The 27319-nt window shown below is 33.9% G+C and overlaps 2 protein-coding genes and 1 long non-coding RNA gene across 5 annotated transcripts; 1 reads left to right on the top strand and 2 right to left on the bottom strand.

Annotated features, from left to right (window-relative positions):
* Nucleotides 1-1640: 1640 nt before the first annotated feature.
* Nucleotides 1641-12675, bottom strand: eif2s2 (eukaryotic translation initiation factor 2, subunit 2 beta). The gene is made up of 9 exons (XM_051112429.1): nt 12516-12675; nt 11345-11519; nt 8149-8255; nt 7764-7884; nt 7582-7682; nt 5610-5758; nt 5326-5382; nt 3463-3548; nt 1641-2503 (listed from the first exon to the last, which is right to left on the bottom strand). Exons 1-9 carry the CDS (start codon nt 12528-12530, stop codon nt 2328-2330), a joined length of 987 nt encoding a protein of 328 aa, XP_050968386.1. The 5' UTR covers nt 12531-12675; the 3' UTR covers nt 1641-2327.
* Nucleotides 12676-22182: 9507 nt separating this feature from the next.
* asip1 (agouti signaling protein 1) lies at nt 22183-24579 on the top strand. 3 transcript variants are annotated; one of them, XM_051112902.1, is made up of 4 exons: nt 22183-22259; nt 22966-23139; nt 23343-23395; nt 24149-24579. In XM_051112902.1, exons 2-4 carry the CDS (start codon nt 22980-22982, stop codon nt 24314-24316), a joined length of 381 nt encoding a protein of 126 aa, XP_050968859.1. In that variant the 5' UTR covers nt 22183-22259; nt 22966-22979; the 3' UTR covers nt 24317-24579. The 3 variants fall into 3 exon arrangements, with proteins under 3 accessions (XP_050968859.1, XP_050968860.1, XP_050968857.1); XM_051112903.1 differs by having other exon boundaries at nt 22242-22382; XM_051112900.1 differs by lacking the exon at nt 22183-22259 and adding an exon at nt 22260-22382 and having other exon boundaries at nt 23023-23139.
* Nucleotides 22243-24176, bottom strand: LOC127167072 (uncharacterized). The gene is made up of 3 exons (XR_007827949.1): nt 24129-24176; nt 23851-23933; nt 22243-22327 (listed from the first exon to the last, which is right to left on the bottom strand). It is a non-coding gene; the product is annotated as an uncharacterized LOC127167072 (long non-coding RNA).
* Nucleotides 24580-27319: the final 2740 nt, after the last annotated feature.

The following is a 27319-nucleotide window of genomic DNA, read 5'->3' as shown; positions in this document are numbered from 1 at the left end:
AAAGCTGAATAAATACGCTTCCACTGATGTAAGGTTTGTTAGGATAGGACAATATTTGGCCGAGATACAACTATTTGAATATCTAGAATCTGACGGTGCAAAAAAAAAAAGTTTAAATACTGAGAAAATTGCATTTGAAATTAAGTTCTTAGCAATGCATATTACTAATCAAAAATTAAGTTTTGATATATTTACAGTAGAAAATCTACAAAGTATCTTCATGGAACATGATCTTTACTTAATATACTAATGATTTTTGGCATAAAAGAGAAATTGATCATTTTGACCCATACAGTGTATTTTTGGCTATTGCTACAAATATACCTGTGCTACTTAAGACTGGTTTTGGGGTCCAGGGTCACAACTGTACAATATGGGGTTCAAAAATATAGGGTAAGTTTACCCATTAAGCCCATGTACCCTTTAAGCCCACTTTCAACTTTAAAGTCAAATTTTAAAAAGGGAAAATCATATTTTATGCTAGTCATTATGTTAACAAATCCAGTGATTTGTTATTTCCCTGACTTTTTTATTGCACACCAATCACATTTGACAATATTGAGTTAGCCCCACTCATGTGCGTGCTGTCTCAGGGTACCTCATGCAAAGACACCCAAAAACGTTGGTGTTTTGGGACCCTTTTCAACACATTTCTGCAATTTTCAGACTTTTCTTTGTTAAGTACATTAATATTATGTCAAATAATGGTTAAATGTATTGTTTTTTTTTGTGTGTGTGTATGAACAAACAGTATGTTATCATTTTATATAATGTTTTTAATAAGTTTTATTGGCTTGTGCACAAAGCTAAACTCAAGGTCAAACCATTAGCCTTACTGACAGATGGCTTTAAGTAAAAAAGAAGCTAGATTATGTTATATATGCTAAATGTAAAATGAAATTAAAAAAATGTGAGGTGAGGTGATTTATAGGCTGAGAATAAAATAAAAGAAGGGAAAATGTGAGGTGAGGTGATCTAAATGTGGTTAGACTATAATGTGTTATGGTACAGTACTTACAGGTCCTGTGTGACTGGGGTCAAATGTTATTAGTACGGGTGATGAGTGCTAGCAAACATTAGTAAAAGAAATTTTTAAAACACTTCTGTGTCACTGAATAAATATATTTATGTTTTACTTCTTTAAAATCAATATTTTTGTCATATTTTGTAAATAAATTATGATGTGGGCTTAAATGGCGCCAAAGTACCCATGCCGGATTTTTGACTTTATTCATAAAATATCTTAATTTTATATTCTAAAAAGTGTACATCTGCTAATTAATAGAGAAATCGTGCATTTTAACAATAGTTTTTTTCTTATAAACCGTGGCAATATCTATGAAAAACACTTAAACTTAGATTTTGGTGGGTTTAATGGGTTCGTTTAGCCTAAACTTATTAGCCTTACTTATTTGAACCAGAATATACAGAGGATGAACTAATAGAGATGTAGACTGAAGTTCTACGTCAGAACCTGCTTCATTTCATCAAAAATATCCTAATTTGTGTTAGGAAGATGAAGGGTCTTACGGTTTAATAACTAATCTCAGAATTTTCATGTTTGGCTTAACTCATTAAAGTCACTTTTTACCATTATTTGTATAATTCAGAAGACAGAATTATAACTAGATTGGCAACAATTCTTTTCAGTTTGCATTTTAATCCACACTTTGAGATGAGATCACTTTCCTCAGTTGCAAGGAAAAAAAAACATTGAATCTAGAGAATGAGAAAAATAATTAGTTTCAATTATTAAAAGGTACAAAGTAGATGCATTTTTCTTATTAATAAAAAAAAACACTCTTCCTGTTCTTCCAAGAAATGTTCAATCAACATTCATCCTTCTTTTAAAGCACAGAAAACAGCGGAAATATTAGCGTCTGTTCACATAATCACACAGAACATTTTAGGCCAATTACTGCTCCTTTCTTAATCACACTAAACTCTTGAAATGTAAGCAATATGTCCTCCCAGAAACATTCACTGCACGTGTTTGCCCAGCTGGTATGCATTTTATTTCAATTATCTTTCTGAAGGTAATACAGCAACGACAAATTTCACCAACAGTTCATTCATGAAATCCTCCAGGCTCCACAGCCATACTGAACAAATCAACACTCCCTTCGTGTGCATAGGCGATTTCAGAGCTCCAAAAATCAGAAGAAAACTAAATGATGCATTTGAGATGGCCGAAAACTCAGTTCTACATTTCAGACTTCCTGAACAGATTGGGTAATAAGCTGCGTGAGTGGATTTGTTGAGTTTGGTGGTGGAGTACAGGTGTACAGATGGGCCGTGTAAGGTGTGTGATGATGGAGGGACAGGCGTTAGTTGGCTTTGGCACGCAGCTGCGCTCTCTTGCCCGTCACGGCCTGGAATCCGGTCTTGATGCTGGCGACGGAGCATCGGGAGTGACACGTCTCACACTGCAAGAAATACAGACGTGTGTCCTTCTGCAAGATTGTGTCAGGAGATCGACATGTGTGGCACGTCACGTACTCCTCTGCAAGACAAAAATGCATTGCTTAGGTTTGTTTTTTCCCCCCATGTAATGCATATTAATAATTATATATACTGTATACTCGATGCATACTGAATTCTAGCATTAAGCCTTTAATTATTTTCATGCTACATGCAATATATAGTAATTACTTACGATACACACATTTATATATACACTACCAGTCAAAATTTTAATGTTTTTTTTAAAGAAGTCACTTCTGCTCACCAAGTCTGCATTTATTTGATCCAAAGTACAGAATTATTTTTTCTTTAATTTTTAAAATATTTGTACTATTTAAAATAACTTTTCTATATGAATAGATTTTAAAATGTAATTTACTGTGATTTCAAAGCTGAATTTCCAGTCAAATGATCCTTCAGAAATAATTGTAATATTCTGATTCGCTGCTCAAAAAATATTTATTATTGTTGTTGAAAACAGCTAAAAAAAAAACAGAAACAGAAAGTTCAGAAGAACAGCATTTATCTGAAATAAAAATCTTTTGTAACATTATAAATGTTTTGATCATCACTTTATATCAATTTAAAGCATCACTACTAAATGAAAGTATTAATTTCTATCATTTTTTCCAAAAAAAAAAAAAAAAGACTATTATACGATTAGAATGACTTGTGAAAGATCATGTGACACTGAAGACTGGAGTAATGATGCTGAAAATGTAGCTTTGATCACAGGAATAAATTACATTTTAAAATATATTCAAATACAAAGCAGTTATTTTAAATAGTAAAAATATTTCACAACATTACTGCTTTTGCTATGTTTTGGATTAAATAAATGCAGGCTTAAAAATTCTACTGTTCAAAAACTTTTGACTGGTAGTGTATAATTATCCAGTGAACACCATATGCCATTTAAATTTGCATAAACTTACATAAACAGCATAAACACAGTGTTTAAGAACATTTTTATACTTCACCAGTTAAACAGACACTCACTTATATATCTTCTTAAGACATTCTCTATCTGTTTCTGCTGGAATCTGCCTTTGATGACGAGCTGATTGTTTCCATCTATGGACCCGCTGAAAAATTAAAACAGTGGTTAGTGCATATCTAAATACATATAAAAACAAACAAACAAAAAAAACACTTCAGTGCTTTAATTTTAGAAAAACACCACCAAATAATTTCTATACTCTTTCCAAACCACAAACTTCCTGTTTCCAGCTACAGAAAGAAGAATGCTGCTCATGTATAAGACTGACTTTCTCAAAACCAAAATCATCTGGATATATCCAGGAGGCAAAATTGAGTGCTTTCCTTTCATGTGCCTACTGAGAAGCATGTGGGTGAACACAACGAGGTGCTGAAATGAGTGTTGAGCACCGAAATCGTTCTGGTTATGTTTTAATAATGCCTTCTGAAAGCATCACACGGTCAGTTGCTCCCTGTAGAGCAGCAATGTCTTTCTTAACTGATTCAGCTTTCTCTCTGACATCATGCAAAACGCCTCCAGCAAAACCTGAAAATGAAGTGGTCTGGTGGAGGGTTTCAGTCGCACAGAGACGCTGGAAAAATAATCAGACGGCTTCTCAGGCACTGGGACGATATTTTGCAAGGCTAATGATCATCCGACGAAGAAAAACAATCATTGGTTGAGTGGCGCACCCCATAAAACAAAATAATAGTTCACTTACAGATTACATATGGACAGAAGATCATAATAAGCTCTTTCCACAAACAGGGAACAAAAAGGCCTCTTTTGAAAGATGAGCATTTTGCATTTCTTCAGCAAATAGCTAAGTTTGACCTTTACTTATAAAATTTTAAAACAAACATTTGTCATTTCTTTGTAACTTCTTATTTAATAATATGTGACCCTGGATTACAAAACCAGTCGTAAGGGTCATTTTTTCAAAATTGAGATTTATACATCATATGAAAGCTGAATAAATAAACTTTCCATTGATGTATGGTTTGTTAGAATAGGACAATATTTGGCCAAGATACAACTATTTAAAAATCAGGAATCTGAGGGTGCAAAAAATCTAAATATTGAGAAAAACCTTTAAAGTTCTTCAAATAATGTTCTTAACAATGTATATTACTAATCAAAAATTAAGTTTTCATACATTTACAGTAGGAATTTTACAAAATATCTTCATGGAACATGATCTTTACATAATTTCCTAATGATTTTTGCCATAAAAGAAAAATCAATAATTTTGACCCATACAATGTATTTTTAGCTATTGCTACAAATAAACCCCAGCAACTTAAGACTGGTTTTGGGGTCCAGGGTCACATATTTACTATAAATGAAACAGTTCAACAGATTATCTCATTTTTGAGATTGCAGGAGGTAGAAAAATAGAGTTAAAAAATACAGAAAATCACAGAAATTATAAGATACAGAAATGTCAAGTGCTGAAAACTAGCTACTTTTCATGCGGTGTTAACTGTATCCTAGGTAAGTTTATCAAGCATATCTTAACGGCAAAGTATACTTCAGTTTTTATGTGTACGTAAGGGTTCGTGTATACTGTGCATGACGCAAATTTCGTTAACAGAATAGTACACGCACCGTCTGATTTTTGCAACTGCACATACTTTGTATAGTGTAACAACTTTTGATTAAAACAGTACAGAGACATTTTTTAATCGGTAACTTCTGGACAAAATAATAGCGCAGACACAAAGATGATTCTTTATAGAGCACATGTAGATCACCTGCATACATGTACACCTCGAACAAGACTATGCTTTAAAAAGCTACGTACTGTGCATAGAAAAAAAACTAAGTATGCTTGGGCCTTAACAGTTCTCATAAAAAATAAAAAATAAATAAAATAAACTCACCTTGTGCCCAACTCAGCCAGCAAAAAAGCCAAAAGATGTTTTGGCTGTCGATGCAACCTGAAAAAAACAAAAACCATAAAATAAAGGTTGTGTGTGCAAATATGCGATTAAGTTATTTGTTGGCCGATACTGAAATGCCCAACAATCAATTTTATGAATGCAATTAGAAGTGCACATTCATAAATTCAAGGACTTTCCAGTTCTTTAGAGCAAATTAAACTCAAAGTCAACTCAGAACATTACAGCTCTATAAAACAGCTTGACAATTTCAAGTTTAGACTTACAGTTTGCAGATGTCTGTGAAGTTTACGAAGGAGGTCTTCTTTGTGCCGACCCTGACAACCTGAGGAGGCTTCATCACAAACTTTCTCTTCTCTCCCGCCACCATGTCCGGATTTTTTTCCCGCATGATGTTAAAGACTCTATTTAAAAGCTAAAATAATGTGATATTATCAATAAGAGCAGAAGCAAGCAGCCATTAATCTAAGGAACACAGAATAACATATTGCGGTCCATGCATATGCTTAAAATTACAATTAGATTCAGAACTATACCGTGTATAGAATTTTATTAAAGGAATAGTTAACCCAAAAAAAAAAATTTGTTAAACAAAAGAATATAACGGATTAGGGGCGTTTCCTTCAAGGAGGCAAGGGAGGCAGTGCCTCCTCAAAATATTGCATGAGAAAAACTTTCATAGTACAGAACTAAAACAATGTCAATATGGCAAAATATAACGTTAAAAAGTGTAAAGTTACAGTGGGAGTCCACGTCTCTCTTGCCTACTCTGAGCCCACTGAGATTTAACAGATCTCCTAAAGCGTGCCATGAGTTTGCTGGGGGGTAACTGAGAATGAATGGCGGGGGGGGGGGGTTAATGTGAGAAGAGGCAATGCCTCCATATGATTGGATATGATTGGTTATGTTCGGCTGTGATTGGTTCACGTCATAAATCCCGCCCCTTTTGTGTTTGTGAGTGTTCCGTGTTCAAAAATCAGTCTAAAAAGTAAACAACGCGCATACTTAAATACAACCACTTCATTACGTCAAAATAAGACTTAACATAGCATGAAAACACAATCTGTGTGAGTTTTAAGTGAGTAATCAGCTTGGTGAAAATTTCGGTACATTTCTAAGTTTGTGACCAATATTTACCAAGCTCTGATAAGTGAAAAATTCAACAACAGTTAAAAGTTAACTGTTAAAAAGAATAGCTGAACATAAATTTACAAACAAAATATACTGTTTAAAGTGTTACCGCAATGAATTATTATTTGGGAGTAAATTTAAAATGGTTTTAATAAACAGAATAGTGATTACATTGTTGATGTAAAAATATAAAATAGATTGTTTTTGTTTTCCTGATAGTGTAAATAATGTTTAACCAAGAAAATGTGACTGGGACATGAATTTACATTTGATTTAAAAAAATTAAATAAAACGTTGAGGCCTCATTTTAGAACACCACCACACCACTGTAATGGAGAACAGACTCATAATTTAGCTGGAAGGAATGGTTTAAATGTCTAAATGATTTGTTGAAACATCTTAATGATGGATTTGTTTTTTTTACAAACTTGCAGCTTTTCAATTCAGAAGATTTTAATTGATGGATTGGAGTTGTGTGGATTATTGTGATGTTTTATCAGATGTTCGGACTCTCATTCTGACCGCACCCATTCACTGCAAATGAGCAAGTGATGAAATGCCTAATTTCTCCAAATCTGATTCAAAGAACAAAAACTCATCCACATCTTAGATGGCCTGAGGTTGAGTAAATTTTTAGCAATTTCGTAACTATGGGTGAACAATTCCTTTAAATTTAGTCAACCCAAAATGAAGTTGGACAATCATGACATACTTTCATTACATAACACGGCACAATAGCAAAACAACTGCCATGTATGTTAAAAAACAAAAACAAAACACACACATATGTACAAGCTATTGTTTAGAATGAAGACGTCGTGTGTTAGCATTGTGAAATTCTGGTTGTCAAACATTATTGTAACATATCCACAGTTTACGTGACAAACTACACCTGTGTGAACTTGACGAGAACAGACTTCATACATCTAATAAATATCATCTTGACTCCAGCTGTAGTAATTCTAAACATGAGAAGTTAACAGAGAAAAGCTGCTCTGCCAACAAACGTACCAGATGGCAGCACTTTCAGGCTCTTTATCAAGTTATCACCTGAAACAAGCGCACATGTTCTGTATGGCAAGTTTGGAAATAAATGTTCCCATTTACCTCATCATATGTGTAATCTCTCTCTGATCCTGCCCAGGCAGGGCCCGTCTGTGTGCTGAATGTGATGTCATCCATGTTTTTACTGTCTTCATCTTCGACACCTTTCCACAAACAGCACGAATTAGATTGCCGGACATTACGTTATAGTCATTTACAAAGGAACACCCTACTGAGGCACTTACCGTCATCTTTGCTTTGACTGTCTGTGTCCTCTTTGCCTTTTCGTGATTTCTTCTTCTTAGCAGGCAGCATTAAGTCATCTTCCTCTTGTGTCTCTGACGGCTCCGTTTCGATCTTCAGCTCCTTTTGGAAGTTCGCAATTTATTTAGTAAAAGACGATGCATGACAATGGCTGTCAGTGGGTGTGTGATGATGTTGAACAGATCAAACTTCAAACGCAAAAAGAATCTGATGCGTAGGCTCAGATATCAATTTATTTTTCAAAGGAATCCAAGGCCACTGAAGGATAACGCTTTCACGGTCAAACCATCTTTCAACGAAAAGCCATTACGGCCACGAAAACAATTCAAAGTTTAACAACTACACATGTGCCAACAATCGACTGACCTTCATTCCTTCTTCAAGATCGGCGTCAAAAATCTTGTCTTTTTTAGACTTCTTTTTCTTTTTCTTCTGGTTGAAGAAGTTTAAGTCATCCAGGTCATCTGATGTTTCTGGAACATCAAAATAAAATCAAATAAGCCACACTTTTTGGATATTTCACATTTTAATAAACAATCAGTGTGCAAAGTAGAGCTGGGTAACGTATTGGATTTTTCCAGTAAATATTTATTAACAATATATTCTACATTATTTGTTAATGGAAAGTTGAATATTTCAAAAAAAAAAAAAAAAAAAAAAAACAAAAAAACACTTTTTTTTTTTTAAATGCATCTGTACGATGGACAATTTTACTTTTAAATCATGATTTTGAGGCAAACACACTTCTGTAACATGTCTCTAGAACAGACAAAACAATAACAATATGGGTAAAAATCAGTGCCTCTGCTTAGCAGCGAGTCTGTAGCGAGTGTGTTTTTGATGCACATGGGCAATATAATTATCATATAACATATGATTACAGTTAGAAAGATGCAAAAGATCTAAAGTAAAGATACAGTGTAATTTAAATAAACATTTACAACAAAGCCAGCCAATTCAAAATTAAACAGACATTCAAACTGGAATTTTTAACATACATATACAACTTTGATGTGTCCAATGTGTAAACATTATGATTTAAGCACTTAAACCAGGGGAAATCAGCAAATCAGCTAAATGAGCTAATCAGCATAGTTTAAACACTCGCAACACTAGCTGCTTAAAACTCTTAGAGATTGGTGCTGTTGTTTTGTCTCTTTTGACTGATATTTGCATAAAGTTGAGCAACTCTGAACTGAGCCATTCTCAGTCGCTATCAAAGCTCTCTTCCCAAAGGAATGAATTGAAAATACTCACACTGCTCCACTTGCTCGGCACCAGTGAACATGCACCCGAGAAATCATGCTTCTGCAGTTTAGGAAATGCGCATGCACGCATTACGATTTTATTACTATTTCGATTAATTGCACAACCCTAGTGGCCGTTACACTTTTTTTTGTAAAATTCAGTGTGATTTGTTTTAAAAACACAGATTTAAAGAAATGTTGTTTTATTTTACATGCAAATGTTGCTGTTTATTACCATGCGTTGTTATACTGTTGCAATAAAAATAAAAATGACAAAAAAATAATAATAATAATTTTTGACCCTGGACCAAAAAAACCAGTCTTAAATCGCTGGGGATTATTTGTTGCAATTAGGGCTGCACGATTAATCGCACGATATTGTAAGGCGCGCTTAGTCAATGAAGCCGGTACTTTGATTAGTAGTAAAGCTCCATCACGTGCGTTCAGCTGGAGCGGCAATTAATACACAGAGCCGTAAATCACTGACAAGCTACACCAAATCGCGCTCATAATCGCAGATGAATCGCTAAATTCCTACTGTAAATGTATGAAAACTTAATTTTTGATTAGTCATATATATGTATATCAGTGGCGGCTACTGGTCTGTCAAATAGGGGAAGCTCATTTTCGGCCTACATCATAAAATTGTCTATTTATTTATTCACAAGAATGTGCCTTATTGTCATAAGTAAGTCACAATGCAAACAATCGTAAAAAAAAAAAAAAAAAAAAAGTTTTTATTATGCAAAATAGGATGTATTTTTTCTTTTAGTCAGATGCTACTATATAGTATAAATATTTTGCAATTTAAATAAGGTTATTATGGAGATTTATTTATTTATAAAGTATTTTAATAGAAATATAAGGTTTCATTATGTTATGTTAAAATTTTTCAAGATTACTATATATATATATATATATATATATTTATTATAGTCATCCTCCATGTTAATATTTAATGTAGTAATCTATATATATATACTGATTACTACATTAAATATTAACATGAATGAATGAATGAATGAATGAACGAAAAAAAAAAAATATTAAACTCTGTAAAAGTGAAACAAGGAATGTGGTGTATAATTGTGTGATATGTATGATGAAAATCAAGCAATTTCGCCAAGCAAATATAAAGAAATAGGTTGCAGCAGTTTTTATTTCGACTCAACTTGAGAAATCCGCGATGGGACTGAGCGCGAATAGCTTCAGCGATTCCTTATAGTACAAAATCGCTGTCAGTCAAAAGGAGATGCAATCTTTTGACAGACCCTCCAATCATCACGCAGAAGCTCGGAGTCCAGGCCAGCCCACTCTTCATTTGCTCCTCATTCACCCCCAGAGACGCTGAGCGTCCGTGGGCGGGACATAATCGCAGCGTTTATCCAATGACCGTCTAGTTTCAAAGCACTGAAAAAAAACGTTCAAAGCAGCCGCATTGAAGTCAATGGACGCTGGGCTTCAACGGGGAAATGCACTGTGACGCTACGGGAATGTATGAGAAGAAAATCAAGTCAGCCGACCTGCTATATCTAACTGATTCTGAACGAACTCGTCTTTGAGATGAACGTTTTCTAACGCATTTTTAGTCAATAAAATGTTAATACAATAGTACATAATTTGACCATTAATTTTGTGACATTATAGGGGAAGCTGAGCTTCCCTTGCAGTCTTAAAGAAATCGCCACTGATGTATATATATATATATACATACACCCACACACATATATATATAGTAAAAACAAACCTTGGTTTTGTGCAAAAAATGTTCAATCTCAGACTCAAACTTTCAGAGTAATTTGTTGTTGCAATTTATTGCATTTTATTTGTTTTTATATTACTTTATTGTAATTGTATTTTTAACCACTTAAAACTGCCTTTAAATGTTTGTTCAAGTTCAAATACACATTAAGATTTTTTAATATTTCATAGCATTTTTAATTAGAAAAATCAAAATGGCTTGTGGTTAAAAAAACAGGGGAAATAAAAAAAGATTCAATGTCCTTGTTATCAATTTGTAAAAATATACCTTGGTTTTGTTCAAAAAAACGTTCAAGTTCACGTCTGGAGTAATTTGTTGTAATTTATTGCAATTTATTTGTTATTATTGTATGGCATTGTAATTGTATTTTTGGCCACTTAAAATTGCCTTTCAACGTTCGTTCAAGATCAAATATACATTAAGTCATTTTGAATATTTTATAGTATTGTAATTTGAAAAATCAAAATGGCTCGTAGTTAAAAACGGAAACTATTTAACAAGGCAATCAAAAAGCAACAGCACTACTGCAGACTACAACTGTGATGTGCTTTACCTTTCTTCCTCCCCTCATCTTCATCAAGATCGAACTCTTTCTCCTCAGGCACTTCAGCCTCTGTCTCTTTCGTTTCTACCTGTTGGCCTTCATCTCCCTCTCCACCTTCTTCTTCCAGCATGAAAGGCTTCTTCTTTTTCTTCTTCTTCTTGGTCATAGTGGGATCAAATATCATCTGGAAGAACCATAGCATGAGTTTAATAATGAGATGACACTGAACAGAGGCTGTCAACAGACATCAAAAAGGTCAAAATGAAGCTTGAAAGCAATCATCGACTAATGAGACTAGTCTCAACTAATCCTACTAAAGCTGTCTAAGATAATGTCAACCATGATTAGTTTCAAAAACACAAAATGCTGGAGCTTCCGGTCCTAATTTTGGTTTGCACAGAAAGAATAAATTAATTATCTGGAGTAAATGAACAAGATTTAATGTACAGCATCTGTTACAGCAATCATAAAACAGTTTAAATGTTATTATGTGAAATTTGCATACATGGATGCTTATTTGATAGGAATGACATGGTAATACTACAGTACATTGACACATACCATGGTGATGTACCATAGTATTTGCATAGCACTTAAAGAATATGATGTTTTACTATTTTGGGGTACTTTTTGTAAGTGATACCGCTTAATTAAATAATCACCATATAATTACATAATTCTTCAAGAACACCATGGTAATGTCTCAAAAAAAAAAAAAAAAAAAAAAAAACGTAGTAACGTAGTAGCAAATGTCCAGAGAAACCATGGTAGTCCCACAGAAACCGTATTACCAAGCTAAGTCCCAAAAAAACATGGTAGTACCATAGTAAATGCCCCAAAATATGGTCATATAACGGCACCGGTCCAAAATAATCTGTCTTTGCTACGTCCAAACAACCATGGTATTACCATGGTAATGTTCAAATAACATGATATCGTGTAAATTTCAATGTAAGTACCAATCACGTTTTGTCAATAGAACAGCAAGACAATTAGAGAAACGTACGCTGTTTACTATCTAACGATAGCTGACAAATCACAAAAAGATCTAGAAAAGACGAGCTGTGCACATGTGTTTCCTCACAGCCTTTACTGGTAGGCCCAATTGTCCTTCTCTTTTGACTGCTTAAATAAATTAATATTAACAGATAATTTTACTAAACAACGATTGTTTACTAACCTCGTCTCCCGACATGGTTTCGGCTTGTTGTGAAAACGCAGGAAGAAAAAATAAACGTTATTATAGGCTATTCTTAACGAACTCTCTTCTTCGAAATGCTCGTTGCTTGCGACAGGCCGGGCGGAGCTCAGTACGCATGCGCGTTAGATTGGGCTAGGCGCATTGCATGCTGGTTGTTGTAGTTTTGGTCTGCAAGACTACGTAGGGGAGGCTAGGGATATTTTTGGTTTTAACGTTTGTTACGGAATGTGTCTTAAACTGTAATATTACCTCATTTAACTAATACAATTGTGGCGTAAAAAAATTAATTTCTACTGCATCTCAGCTGGCATGTATGATAGGGTTTAGAGAAATCTCCAGTCCCTCCATATCATGTTTGATCAGTTTATTGAAGCTCATGAAAGCTCCCTTTATGTTGACAGAACCTTGAAGATGTTGGCATGAACAAGCAGATGTGCTAGATAGAAGAAGGATTCTTATGCGATACAATAAATCTTTGGAAATAATGCCCAAATTGGTTTCTAAACTGCACTGCTTGAGGAGGTGAAAACATCGTGACTCTGGAGGGTTTTACTATACCCTCATGTTCTTTGAATCTATGCTATAATATTCTCAAACCCTTCCTCCAGAGATAAACCAGACCTGGTGCTTTTTCTTTATTGTTCATAATGGCTTCCAAACCATTTTATTCCTGTAATCTGTTTAAAATTGCAGTGGGATTTCTGGCTCCCAGCAAGCTAAAACCCCTTCCTGCTACCTCCTTTCTGGTCTGCTTTTTCATAACAATGTTATTTGCAGTATGTATGTTACATCTTTCAGTCATAGTGCAAATGAACGTGAACTTTTTATTTTTTCACTTGAAGATCAAATCCAGCCTGTGAGTAAATGGTTTGACCGAGACTAATTTTCTCTCTAAAATAGGTCTATGAATAGCAACAAAAACTACAACAGTACTTTTCTAAACACCTGTTTGAACTATTGAAAAGCGTATAACAAATTTCTATTTTCTAATTTCTAAATTTCCATTTGGTTGTTTTTCCTATACACAACTATCAATGACTTACAGGTGTGTGATGGTGATTGTTGATTCATTTTTCTAAAGAAACACTGTCCAACACTGACACAAGCAGGTAAAGTTACTGCAGAAGTGTCTCCCTCACCTCTCCTGAGCAAATTGAGTTTTCACAGATCCCCTAAAACATGCGGTGAGTTTGATGGGGGGGGGTAATTGAGAATTAATGGGGGAAAGTAATGTATCATCGCTATATGATTGGATATGACTGGTTATGATCGGCTGTGGTTGGTTCATGTGATAAATCCCGCCTCTTGTGTTTATGCGCATTCTGCATGAACAATATAATGGTGTTAATGGGAAGACTAATTTTAAATAGTAAGTAAACAACTCTCACACACACACACACACACACACACACAGTTATAACCACATTGTTACATCAAAATTAGACTTTAAATGACCTGAAAACATGATCTGTGGAAGTTTTTTAGTGCATAATCAGCTTGGTGAAATTGAAAGTAAATCTCTGTTTCTGTGACCAATATTTACAGAGCTTTGATGACTGATGATCCAAAAAATTCAAAAATAGTTATTGCATTGAGTTATTATTATACATCTTATACACGTAAAATGCTTAAAAACACTAATTTGATGAGATTCATACATGGCTTTAATAAACAGAACATTGATTACATTGTTAAAGTAAAAATAGTAAATAGAATTTTAAAAAAAAAAGAAAAAAAACTTTGCAGAACACCAACAAGAACACCACACACACACACACACACACATATATATATATATATATATATATATATATATATATATGTACTTGTTTTTGCTACATTGTGGGGACCAAATGTCCCCACAAGGATAGTAAAACCTGAAATTTTTGATTGTGGGGACTGGCTTGAGGTCCCCATGGGTACAAAAGCTTATAAATCATACAGAATGAGATTTTTTGACAAAGTAAAAATGCAGAAAGTTTTCTGTAAGGGTTAGGTTTAGGGGTAGGGTTAGGGTAAGGGGATAGAAAATACAGTGTGGACGGTATACAAACCATTGCGCCTATGGAGAGTCCCCACAAAGATAATAAACCAGACATGTGTGTGTGTGTGTGTGTGTGTGTGTGTGTGGTGTTCTTGTTGGTGTTCTTGGTGTTCTTGTTCTTATATATATATAGATAGATAGATATATAGATAGATATAGATATATATATACACACTCAGATATATATATATATATATATATTAGGGCTGTCAAATGATTAATCACAGTCTTTGTACTGTGTATATTTATTATGTGTATAGAAATACTCACACATACATGTATATATAACAGAAAAATATATTTGATTTATATATAAAATATTTAGATTTACATATAATCTAAATTATATACAAATATAAACATATATACATATAAATATAGATTTCTAATACACATGTATGTGTGTGTATTTATATATACATAATAAACATACACAGTACACATACATATAGTATGTAAACATAAACTTGTATTTTGCCGCAATGAATTGTTTGACAGCCCTAGAATATACATACAAACATATATGTGACCCTGGACCACAAAACCAGTCATAAGTGTATCTAAATGCTGAATAAATAAGCTTTCCATTGATGTACGGTTTGCTAGGATAGGACAATATTTGGCCGAGATACAGCTATTTGAACATCTGGAATCTGTGGGTGCAAAAAATATAAACATTGAGAAAATCGCCTTAAAAGTTGTCCAAATGAAGTTCTTAGCTATGCATATTACTAAACAAAAATTAAGTTCTTATATATTTACAGTAGGAATTTTACAAAATATCTTCATGGAACATGATTTTCACTCAATTTCCTAATGATTTTTGGCATAAAAGAAAAATCAATAATTTTGACCCATACAATGTATTTTTGGCTATTCCTACAAATATACCCCAGCGACTTAAGACTGGTTTTGTGGTCCAGGGTCAAACACACTTATATATATATATAGTAGTCAGCATTTGAAGTGGATCAAAAAAGTTCATCAAAGTTGTTCTAAGACAAAAACAGGTTTAGATCCACTTCAAATGTTGATAATGTATATATATATATATATATATATATATATATATATGCACTGCTAAGAACTTCATTTAGACAGCTTTAAAGGCGATTTTCTCAATATTTAATTATTTTGATTTTTTGCACCCTCAGATTCCAAATTTTCAAATAGCTGTATCTCGGCCAAATACTGTCCTATCCTAACGAACCATACATCAGTGGAAAGATTATTTATTCATCTTTCATTATTATGTATAAATCTCAGTTCCAGAAATTGGACCCTTACGGCCAGTTTTGTGGTCCAGGGTCACACACACACATACACACACATATATGTATGTTGATAAGCAGTATTGTCTAGTGGTATAAAGCCTTGCATAGGCTTTTGTAAACAGTTTTGTTTAAAAAAAAATAGTTCAGTACTTAAATTACAATGCTTTTAACCCCCAAAAAAAATCCTATAATGTTTTGTTTAATGTTCAGTTTTAGTTGTGCAGTTTTAAGGCATTAAGGTTTATGTCTCCAGAGTATTAAGTGTCACAACTATGGTCTCCCCTGTGTAATACATCACAGACAGTATACATGCTACAAGAGGCCAGCAGTGGATCACGAGTGTGTTTAGGGTATGTGTAATTTACTTAAGGGGTGGAACACTGCTAATCTATGCTTTCTCCATACTATATTTGCTCCACGAGCAGCACGATTTTCAGTAAAAGCGCTGTTGCACTCTTACCACAAGCCTTGAAGTGAAAGAAAATGTATGCATCCGCTTAGGAAGTAAGTACTGTAGTTTATGCTTTTTGAGCATGGGAGGGAAGACAGAAACCCAGACAAGTATGTGCAGAAGGTAAAAAATGTCTTATTCCTCCTCTCTGACTCTTTCTCTCTCTCACTCGCTCTGTCTTAATTTGAGTTATTTTCATGTAGGTTACATGAGACCTCATCTGAACGTATATCTAGGTTATACATTCAGCTAATCGCTTCACAAATTTGACATTATTGCTTTTGAGGGTTGTAAAATTACAAATAATGTAATAAATCTCTTTGTTGTTACTTTAGTTCTCGTCGAGCCCGAGCCTTGTTTTTCGACTAGAAAAAGCACATATACACATCACTAATCAAAACACTGAAGCTATGCCAAGATGTCTTAGTTTCATTATACGCCCATTTCGTGTTTATATGTGTTACATTAGCACTGCTGAGGCTGAAAATATACACAGTGTCGCTGGCTTAGCGAGAATAGCGAGAAGTCTGCAAAACCTTAAATCAGGTAGACAGATTTGACAGATAGTGAACAGTGCTGCTATTTGGAGTCTGTGGGCACTTATTCACATGCCGGGCAGTTTTCCACTCATCTCTGAGACATACTGTTCTGTGATTTCTGAAACTGGATCGCAAAAAGTCTTTGAAACTAAATGAATGTTGTTGAAATCAAAGGTTTCTTTACCCATGGTATTGCCAAACAACATAATAGCTTCAACTATATGCTGAAAATGGAAACACATGTAGAATCACTCATCACAGTTTATTAATATAATATACCTTTTCTATGATGTGGACATTTCTGTTTCGTATACTGTACTTCATTTTCACAAATTAATATATATATATTTTATTTATTATTTATTTATTTTTATTTATATATATGCCTTATTTTATCTTGTTATCTAAAAGAAAAACATTTAAAAGTCAAAATCTCATATTTCAAAATCAGGTTCCAAACGTATTAAACAATGAATCACTTTTATTTAAACTTTTATTTGTTGTAATTTTTAAAAAAAATGCTTTGTTGTATATATATATATATATATATATATATATATTATATATATATATTCATTTGAGAATATGAGATTTATAAAACTAAAAACACAATAACGAAATATTAAATAAAAGGTTTTTATTATATTGCTTATTTCATTTATCATTTATTATTCATTTATACTTTTCAAGTATCAAATTTTCATTCTTTGAGATGTCAAAGTTTGTGACTCATTGTTTAATACACTCGGATTCTGATTTCACAGTAATACTGAAATATACATTTTATTAGAATAATATATGTAATTTTATATTAGATGGGATTTCAAAATCATGCATGTGCAAACCACATTTTCTGACTATAGAAATATTAAAATATTAAACTCTGTCGATCAGAAAGTATTTAAAAAAACTCTCCTTGAAAAGCCATATTGTGAAAACATATTTCAATTCTGCATAAAGAAAAGAGCTAACAATGTTGAAACGATTCAGCTCTAATGCTCTTTAAATGTTATATTTTAAATGTCAAATTTTAAATTTTAATTCTGATCTCTAGTTGTAAACTTAGAACGATTACATCTAATCTAAGACTGAAAATACAGCCAAAATCACCTCAAATAAAAGACAAAAATGAATCATTTTAAGCATTACCTTAAACAAATTATTAGAAAAGATCGTACATGCTGCAAATCTTTTCGTTCATATAAAATCGCTGCATGTTTAACCAGACTGCCTTATAACAGACATGAATTGTAACCATGTGCTCCAAACTATTGTTCTTGGGGGGAAGATATTGATCGTTTCATAATGTCATTTATTTTATAACTAGCTTTTCTTTAGCAACTAAATCAATGTGACTATATAACCAGTTTATCACCTCTGCAACTTAGCACCAAGCTAATAAAACACGAGACATTTGTGACTCACGTGGCGAGAGGAAAAAGATCGATTCAAAGCCTGATGTCTTTCTCTCTCGCTCTCAAAAAAAAATAAATAAATAAATAAATACATTTAAAATAGCAAAATCACTTGATACCCAGTGATCAGCATGCATTTTTTTTTACTTAATAGCAAAAGTGTGTTTGACATTTTTAGTATTTAATGTCAAAACCTCTTTAAAACAACATTAATTTACCTGCGAGTCAAGACTGCATATGTTGCTGTTTACCTGTTAGCATTTTTTATAAACCATCAGCACATTATTTTTCTTTTTTTTTCGTTTTAAGCATTAATAGGCTAGTTAGGATACTTAGTTAGTTAGATAGTATAACAGGATAGTTAGTTCCAGGAATTTTCTTGTGTGTTTTGTCATTTTTTAAAAAATGTCTGTATAGTTTTCATTCATTTTTATTTCAGTTCTAGCTTTAGTATTTTAGTACATCAAGATAAACTAAATTAAAATGAGAAAGGCTGCCTTGAGAATTAGCTGAAATGAAATAAGTGTAAAAATAAAAAGCTCAGTTCAAGCTTGTTTATTTTAAGTACCAAAAACTGTTTCGTGTTTTCAGTTTAGAAATTATAAAATAAACTAAATATACAGGCAAGAAACAGTATATTCTCAAACATTTTAAAACAAGACGAAAATAGTAATAAAATGTTTTGTTTTTCTCTAGTAAATGTAATTATCAAACCTACAGGTTTTACAAAGTCCACTCCGCTCAAAGATCTGCCTTCAATTCAAAAGAGCCAAAACATGATTATAGTAATTGAAGTAATTTGCACGAGATGTTAAAAACATCCAGCTTTCATGTTTTTTCTCCTATTAGGATCATTGTGGGGTCGTTAGGGTTCAGCTTTTGTTGTTGTGCCTTTGTTTGTACAACCCATCTGGCAATTTTTCGCCATGCCGTACGAATTCTGTGGTGCAGCCCAGAAGACAAAGCTGGTGTTAATGACAGAAAATGAGTGGCTAAGAAACACATGCCTTTCTTAGCTTGTCCAGACCCTGTCAAGTCAGTCTTTACAACATCTCTTCATTCTGGACCATTCAAAGGTTTCCAGAATCCCCAGAGAGCAATGTTCGGCACTCGGTTGGCTTTTTCACTTCCATGGCTTTGATTTTACAACCATTGTCCAAGTCTCTGGCAGCATCCAGATGAACAAACGATGGATGTAATTACCTAATGGACTTGCATGCTTTGGTGTTGAATATGTGAATGTAATGTCACCACATTGGGTCAGCCAAAAAAACAAGAAAAAATAAAGACTGACATAATTGTTTCTTTGAAGCATTTTTTTAAACTTGACTTGTCACTTTAAAGAAAACATAAAATAGCATTCACAACCTATTTTACTTCCAAAATGTGACATTGTTTAGGAAAAGAGGATTTTCAACAATAAAGTGTACAAATCTGTCACTGGGCCAGTATTTGTACCCTATTTAAACTTAAACTTTACATGTTAGTACCTTAAAGGTACATATCAGTAGTTTTGGGGATGCATTACAATACTGTGTTACTCCCTAAAAAAATAACTAATTGCATTACTTAGTTACTTTTTATAGAATTTAATGTGTTACGTTACTTTTGCATTACTTTTTCTCATCCAGGCTGGGTTTGCTTGTTTGCTTTAAATATAAAAAATATATATTTTTGGCAAATGTAAAAGCCTTTGACACCAAAAAAGAAATGAATAAGCCTCATGCTGATGGAAATGTAAATTCACGTCTGTAAAGAAAAGTTCAACACTCTTCAGCAATTAAAAAAAAAAACACAAATGTGACCCTGGACCACTGGAAAACCAGTTGTAAGATGCACGGGTAAATTTGTAGCAATAGGCAACAATACATTGTATGTCAAAATGATTGATTTTTCTTTTATGCCAAAAATCATTAAAGATAAATATCACGTTCCATGAAGATATTTTGTGAATTTCCTACCGTAAACATATATAAACCAAATTTTTGATTAGTAATATGCATTGCTAAGAACTTCATTTGGACAACTGTAAAGGCGATTTTCTCAATATTTTTTTTTTGCACCCTCAGATTCCAGATTTTCAAATAGTTGTATCTCGGCCAAATATTGTCCTATCTTAACACACATCAATTTATTCAGTTATACAATTAAACTTTATGACTGGTTTTGTGGTCCAGGGTCACAAATGTTATGTTCATCTAAATTCATTTTTTGCTTATTAATATGGTTGAATTGGATCATCGAAGGTCAGCAGCAAAGACATTTGTAAATAAAACTCCTCTACATATTAAAATACTGCAGGTTTGCATCTAAGTTTTTATTCTAAGTTAGCGTTTTACTGTTTTTATTCATTTTGAGGAATACTGAATCTGTTTTTGTCCAAACGAGATCAGTAAATGCATGTTCATATTTAGTCTTGAACTAGTATTTACAACGCCTTTGCACTTACTCCCGATTTCTCTCAACATTGGGTCAGGAGAGTCAGTCAATAAATGGGAAAAGTGACGTTACTTGTTTTAAAAAGTAACTTTTTAATATTTTCTTGTAAATGTAACGGTAATGCATTACCTTACTAGTCACTTGAAAAAAGTAATCTGTTTACATAACTTGCGTTACCCCCAACACTGCACAGTAATACTTTAAAAGTACATATTATTACCTTCTGAAATGGTACCGCAGTGTGATACCTTTTTTATGAGAACGTAGGGCTGGGCATTTTATAGAAAAGCTTCTAAAATGCATATTTTACATTCATTCCATCGCATTTATTGAGATGTAGTTGTGCATTTGTGACGATCCAGGGGTTGTATCTGTGGGTGGGCTTTTCAATTGCAGCCTAAAGCACATGGAATCAGCTCATTTCTGTGTTTATCACACACCATCAGTTCACATTGAATCTATTTGTAACATCTGGGCCTTCTACTCGGAAAAATCTTTGGAAAACAATGTTTACCAGTACATGATTTGGTTTTGAGAGTCAGAGAGTCAGAAGTGAGAAGTCATTTTAAAGAGAATAGGTTTCCTAATGGCCAAATGTGATTTGAAGCTCGGTGGACAAACTTCAGGACTCAGAAAAGTAATTATAGCGTCATCTGGTGGTCAAAACACTCCTTTCCAGTTTTAACATGTGACTGTTCATTTAGCCTCTTGATATTGTGCAATTGTGCTGGAACTGTTGTTGAAGGTGTAATAAAATTCCATAACATTGTATGGAAGACAAATCCACATCACACCACATGTTCTTTCATGTGTTCAGATATGTGGTAATGTGTTCAGATAATCTTGTAACAATCATACCTGCCCTGAGTGAGAGAGAAAAAAAACACAAAGGAAATTCCTCTTGTTTTCTGTGTGTAATTATTGATTATGTCATGTGCCTGCATTAGATCTGATGAATCACAAATCAAAAACAGGCTCTGGTGTGTGGGTGAATATCGTTCACATTCCTACCTTTTTATTCAAAAAAATAAAAGCAACTCTCAGGATGTTCCCTCACAAACACACACAGCATTCCTAAAAAGTGTTTGGACACTTCATGTCTGAATGTCACTGGATTAGATAACAAAATATCAAAGTGAGTGGCATCTGTGAACATTTTCGTGCAACTGGTGTTTAGATGATTTATATTAGGGTAGTTATTCAGCCGGAACCTATTGTTTATTCATTTTCGTTAAAAAAAATTCGCTTCTGATATTCATTTTTAAGTGTGAACTAAGTGTCCAAATATTTTTTCGGACCACAATACATACACACACACACTTGCTCTCTCTGTACACATACTTATCGTTCACCCTTTCTCTTTTTTACGTCGATCTCCCTCTGTCCCGTCTGGGCGTGTGGATCCGCCCCTGCTTAATTTTATCATTTCGCCCCTTTCTGAATTTCCTGACTACAAAAAGTCTGTCTGACATTTCTCTCTCAGTCTCAGCAGGGGAGCGGGGAATATCTCAAGCCAGCTACGCAAAGAGAAAACAGGGGGCCCCATAACTCACCAGGACAGGTCAGTTTGTAAATTCCCAACACCGACTCCTGAAGATTACCATGGGTAGTATCGCTTTTGAATGCACCCTGAAAGAGGATATAAAGAAAACACGAGATTGTCAGAAACAGGAGGTTGGACATGGTGAGAAATGATGAATTGTGATCAAATGCCACTAGAAATACTGTAAACTGAAACTGTAGCTTTACTTGTGAACTTGTAAGTGTTTTGTCGGTGACTTCGTTGATTGTTTGAATTAATATTGAACTTACTGCACAGGAATACAACATGTTTTCTTGGTATATGCTATTTGGCCTACTTCACAAAATAAAAAAAAGTCTCCGTTGCCGGTTGGAGATTTGTTTTTGATTTTTTGTTTTGTTTTTAGCAAAATCTACAGCTTATAATTCTAACTACTATTAAACTGCTCTTGTAGATGTTTTTTATGTGTGTATTTTCTGTACAACGACGTGATATGTCAAATTTCCTTGCATTTACACAGTTTAAGCTTCGCTTTGGATAAATTTGTACTTTATGAAGCAAATTCATAAAGGCTAGTTCTGTCTACCGTATGTTTCTCTCTCTTTGTTTAGGTGTTTAAAATAAGTCAAGCCTTTAAAGACTGAACATCCAGTTTTGCAGCGAAACATTTATGTGTAGCTAATTTTGTATGTGTTATGTGCGGCTTTCGTTTTTGATGTTTGTTTGAAACTATTGTTTCGTGCAGGGTGAAGTCTTAATATGAATCCGTCATTGTTGCTGTGCTGTGTGCTGCTCTGTTTAGCCTACTGTGTTACGGTACACACACACATGATCATGGAGGAACAATACAGCTCTAACCAAACAACCATCAGCTTGCAAGTAAACAACCAAACAGATGCACCTTCTGTGCTCATAGTCGGTAAGGCTTCTTTCTCTTACAGAAAAACTATATAAAACATCATTCTTGAACAAGAACAGTAAATAAATGACTTAAAAATGGTGAACAGAAACTTCTAGCCACACAAGCATTGTTCTCCATTTTTTTTTTTTACTTTTTATGCTACTAATTTAATAACTTTAAAGTGATGTATGATTAAATGCATTTGTTTTCTGTTATCAAAGGCCTTTCAAAAACACCTAAGAGGAACAAGAAAACGGAAAAGAAACCAAAAAAGGTTTGGTTGGCATATTCATTTATAGTTTAACCGCTTTAATGCATTTGCTCCACACAGATATAATGATGAGAAGCTGCAAAATCACAAAAAAAAGTCAGTGTTTAATTTAGTTTACAAACTAATATGCGTACAAATATACTGTTTAGTCAATCTACAGCCTTGTATCAGTCTTAAGACATTTTAATTTTACAATAAGAAAATTAATTAACTATTTGTTCATAAAATCTCTATGTTTAAGGAAATACAGATTGAGGTTTATTAAAATATTTTAAATAGTTTTTATTATTGGGCTCAGTATAGCATTCTGTGGCGGAAATTACATTTGAAATTTTTTTTGGTTTGATATGTAGCCTACTTTGTTTTGCTAACGCTAAGTTTGCATCTAGCATTTAACACCATTAAATAGCATTCTCCCACTTTTAAAATATGACCAAATGAATGTGAGTGATATTTACCTGGATTTTTGTTTACTGTACACATGCGTCAGGCTGTTCTCTGGCACTTTTCTTTTCTCCTTGGTGACCAAGTACACGAACTGCTGATAAAAGTTTATTAACACATTAGTTGGTCGTGGTGAAAATGATGCCTTAGCTAGGATACGGTAGTCATTTGTGCTAAAATGTAAAAGATTTTCACAATAAATAATATATTGGTTCATGTTTATTTTGTTAGACCTAATTTCATGGACAAATATAAAGTACCCGAAGCTAAAGAACCACATGTGAACGTAAACCTTCATTGGATGTGTTTCAGAAATTCACCAGCAACCGTGTAAAGCGACCTCCGCCCCCGCCGAACTGCGTCCCGCTCTGGAGCAGCTGCAAGACGCCGAACGCGGTGTGCTGCGATCAGTGCGCCTTCTGCCACTGCCGCCTGTTCAAGACCGTCTGCTACTGCCGTATGGGCTACCCGAAATGCTGAACACCCTTTGACAGGGGCCATCAGTCCCGTGGAGGAGGATGATGGGACTGTCCCGATCTCAAAGCCTTGTTTATAAAACCCTGTGGGATTATAACAACCAAATATCAGTTCACTCCATTTTATAATCGGAGATTTCCTGGCCAGATAATACCGACTGAACGTCAGAAGCGCACGGGAGAAATGGAGAGCCACCTGGGTGATTACCAAAGTAAATCACATTAAAGTTAATTATAAGTGTATTGTTAAAATACTCACGTTAATGGAAAAAATTTTAAGAATTTTATTTTTGTAAGCACTTTATAGAAAAAAACGTTAAGGCACCTGGTAACCTGTTTAAGCTGCTATAAACGAGATAAGGGATCCGCCAAACAAACAAACAAAAAATCACTATGACAACCACAGTTGCCGCCAAATAGCTGCCGGTGTTTACTAAAATAAAACCGGCAACAGTCTCAACGAATAAATAGAACAAAACAAAATGAATTTAAAATTAAACAAAACGACAGATTCCAAGAGTTTATTTAATAAAATCGTTCGACACTGTTTTGGCAAACTTATGTCTGTATAATTAGGTGAAGTCTGTGGTAATTGTTTTTTTAAACCAATGGAGAATATTTTTGTTGAAAGATGAACTAAATGAATGGATTTTTTAAAATGTAGGCTATCTTTCTGTACATGAATGTATATATGTCGTCTGAAAATCGTGCAATGTATATCATTATTATTGATTCAAGCAATGACCAATATCCAATTTAACTAGTTAAAACTAGGAAAAACGTTGCAGAAATCATTGTAAAATTTCAACATTGTAAATTAAAATAATAAAGAATTAAACGTGTTAATTTGTCTGCTGAATTCTGATTTACGCTCTCTATATATTTACTTGTGGTGCAAGGTTTTTTCTCAAAAATCAGCTAGTGAGTAATTTTCATAGTGTGTAGCGATTAAGATAAACCACTGTAATTCCTTGTATGGAAACAGTAAGACAGTATAACAATACTTTGAAGTAGTATCCACCTTATATTTCAATGCGGAAGTAAGCTGTTGTCTGAATGTGCGAGACTTCCGCTTCGTTATCTGCGGTAGCGAGAATAACAACAACAAAGTGCAATAAACGGGAAACTGCTTGCGCTACAACCAAGGTTGTTTTTAAATAAGACAACACAATAAAATAATATGGTGAGACACATCATTTTGCACTATGAAGCAGCAAAACAAACTTTTCTTACAGGAAAATATAGCTTGAAGCGGCTAACGCCGGAAGCTCTTATGGGAAAAATAAAAAAAAATATTATAATACTTATTAGGCTATTATCACTTGTACCTATGTCGTACACATGCATCTTTATAAAGTTGACGTAACATATCAAGGAGTTTTTATAATTATTTTTGAAATCAACGTCAAGGAAAATGTATATTTTGAGTACCGCGTGCACAACCTGTGGCTACCAAGTGAACTATTTTTGAAATAAAGTCATTAATATATACAATTTAATGTGCATGTGTCCGACATAGTCTGTCATTTAATGAGGTCATTAAAATGCATGCATAAAGAACAGATAAGCAATGAAATGCTGTTTAAATCATTTTAAATTAAGCTCCCCAAAGCGTTTAATACAAACTACAACGAATCTATTTTAAAGGTCTTGCCTTAAAGACAACTGATTATGCAAAGCGAGATCAAAGCATAAGGACACCAGTTCCCAACACCTCAATTATCGGTCCAACACAGGTAATAAAACGTACATTCAAACACACGCACAGGGTGACACGAAAGGCTCCAGACGCCACAGCTGGTTCACATTGAAAAGGAAGCAATGGGTGAGAGAGGAGAAGAGGAAAAAGAACAACTCAAAAAGATAGGCCCTTGTTATGTCTCTCAAGGGACACTTTGCAGGCATTATAGGGGTCCAGTACATCTAATGGCCTACAGACTACTCCTTTACCCCACAAACACTAACTACACCAGTTTACAGTTTCCAGCTAATAAGGGCCAAATTAGATTGAAGCCATGTGTCTGCGAGGCAGCTTGAATTACTAAGGCACTGCTTATCTATGAAATAAACTAGTTTGGGTTCATTAGTTAATGTCTCAGTGAGACCAAATCCTGATTTTATGGATGCGGGCCCAGTCCTTCTGCTATTTTTCATGGCTCCTCTCAAACGCTTTGTGTCGCCGACCGCATATTGCGGCCTCGTTTCTCATCGGGGAGTTGTCATCATTGTCACAAGTCTGTCAGTTGGATGCCTCAGCATGATGTTTTTATCAAGCAATCATTGCAGGACACAAGTGGAACGGTTTTAATTTCATATGTTTTGGCTTGTGATATTAAGATTATTTATGGGAAATGTCATAACTCAAATGCTGTGAAGATTTTTGAAATCGCTTCACATTATTCTGTTTAACATCAGAATGGAAATATTGCACATCAAGATCTGTGACCCCAAATCCTAGCGCAATAAGTAATTTCGGGAGTATGCGAGATGGTTAGCTTTAAAGGGACAGTTCACCCTAACATTCAGGCGCTGTCATCGTTGTTTCTTTATAGCAAAAAAGCGTAACCCAAACTACACTGAACTCTCACTGCATGGGCCAAAAAAACCCCAGTTACATTTTTAAATACCTTCCTGTTGTGTTTCAAGGAAAGTCACAGTTTCAGTAAAACATAATAATGGCAGTATTGTCATTTTTGGGTGAACTATCACTTTAAGTTCACATTAAAGCTGTTTTTTTTGTTTTAAACAGCCACAAGAATGACTTTTCGTTGCCAAGAAGACCTGAAATAACAATTTTAAGAAACCACATAATTCTGACACTATTTTACAACAATTATGGAAGAAAAAAAATGGCAAGGAATAAAAAGTGCACATTCAACCCAAACCCATTTGTTTTTTCAAATGGTTGACTATGTGAATCATATTGTCCTTTTATTTCTCAAAACATTAGATAACTAGTTTACATTTACTGTAGTGAACATGAGCAGTGTTTGTCTATGCAAAACCC

This window comes from Labeo rohita, chromosome 6 (assembly GCF_022985175.1).
Source record: "Labeo rohita strain BAU-BD-2019 chromosome 6, IGBB_LRoh.1.0, whole genome shotgun sequence".
Lineage (NCBI taxonomy): Eukaryota > Metazoa > Chordata > Actinopteri > Cypriniformes > Cyprinidae > Labeo > Labeo rohita.
The sequence above is the reverse complement of the archived record's forward strand: the minus strand, read 5'-3'. Positions and strand labels throughout refer to the sequence as shown.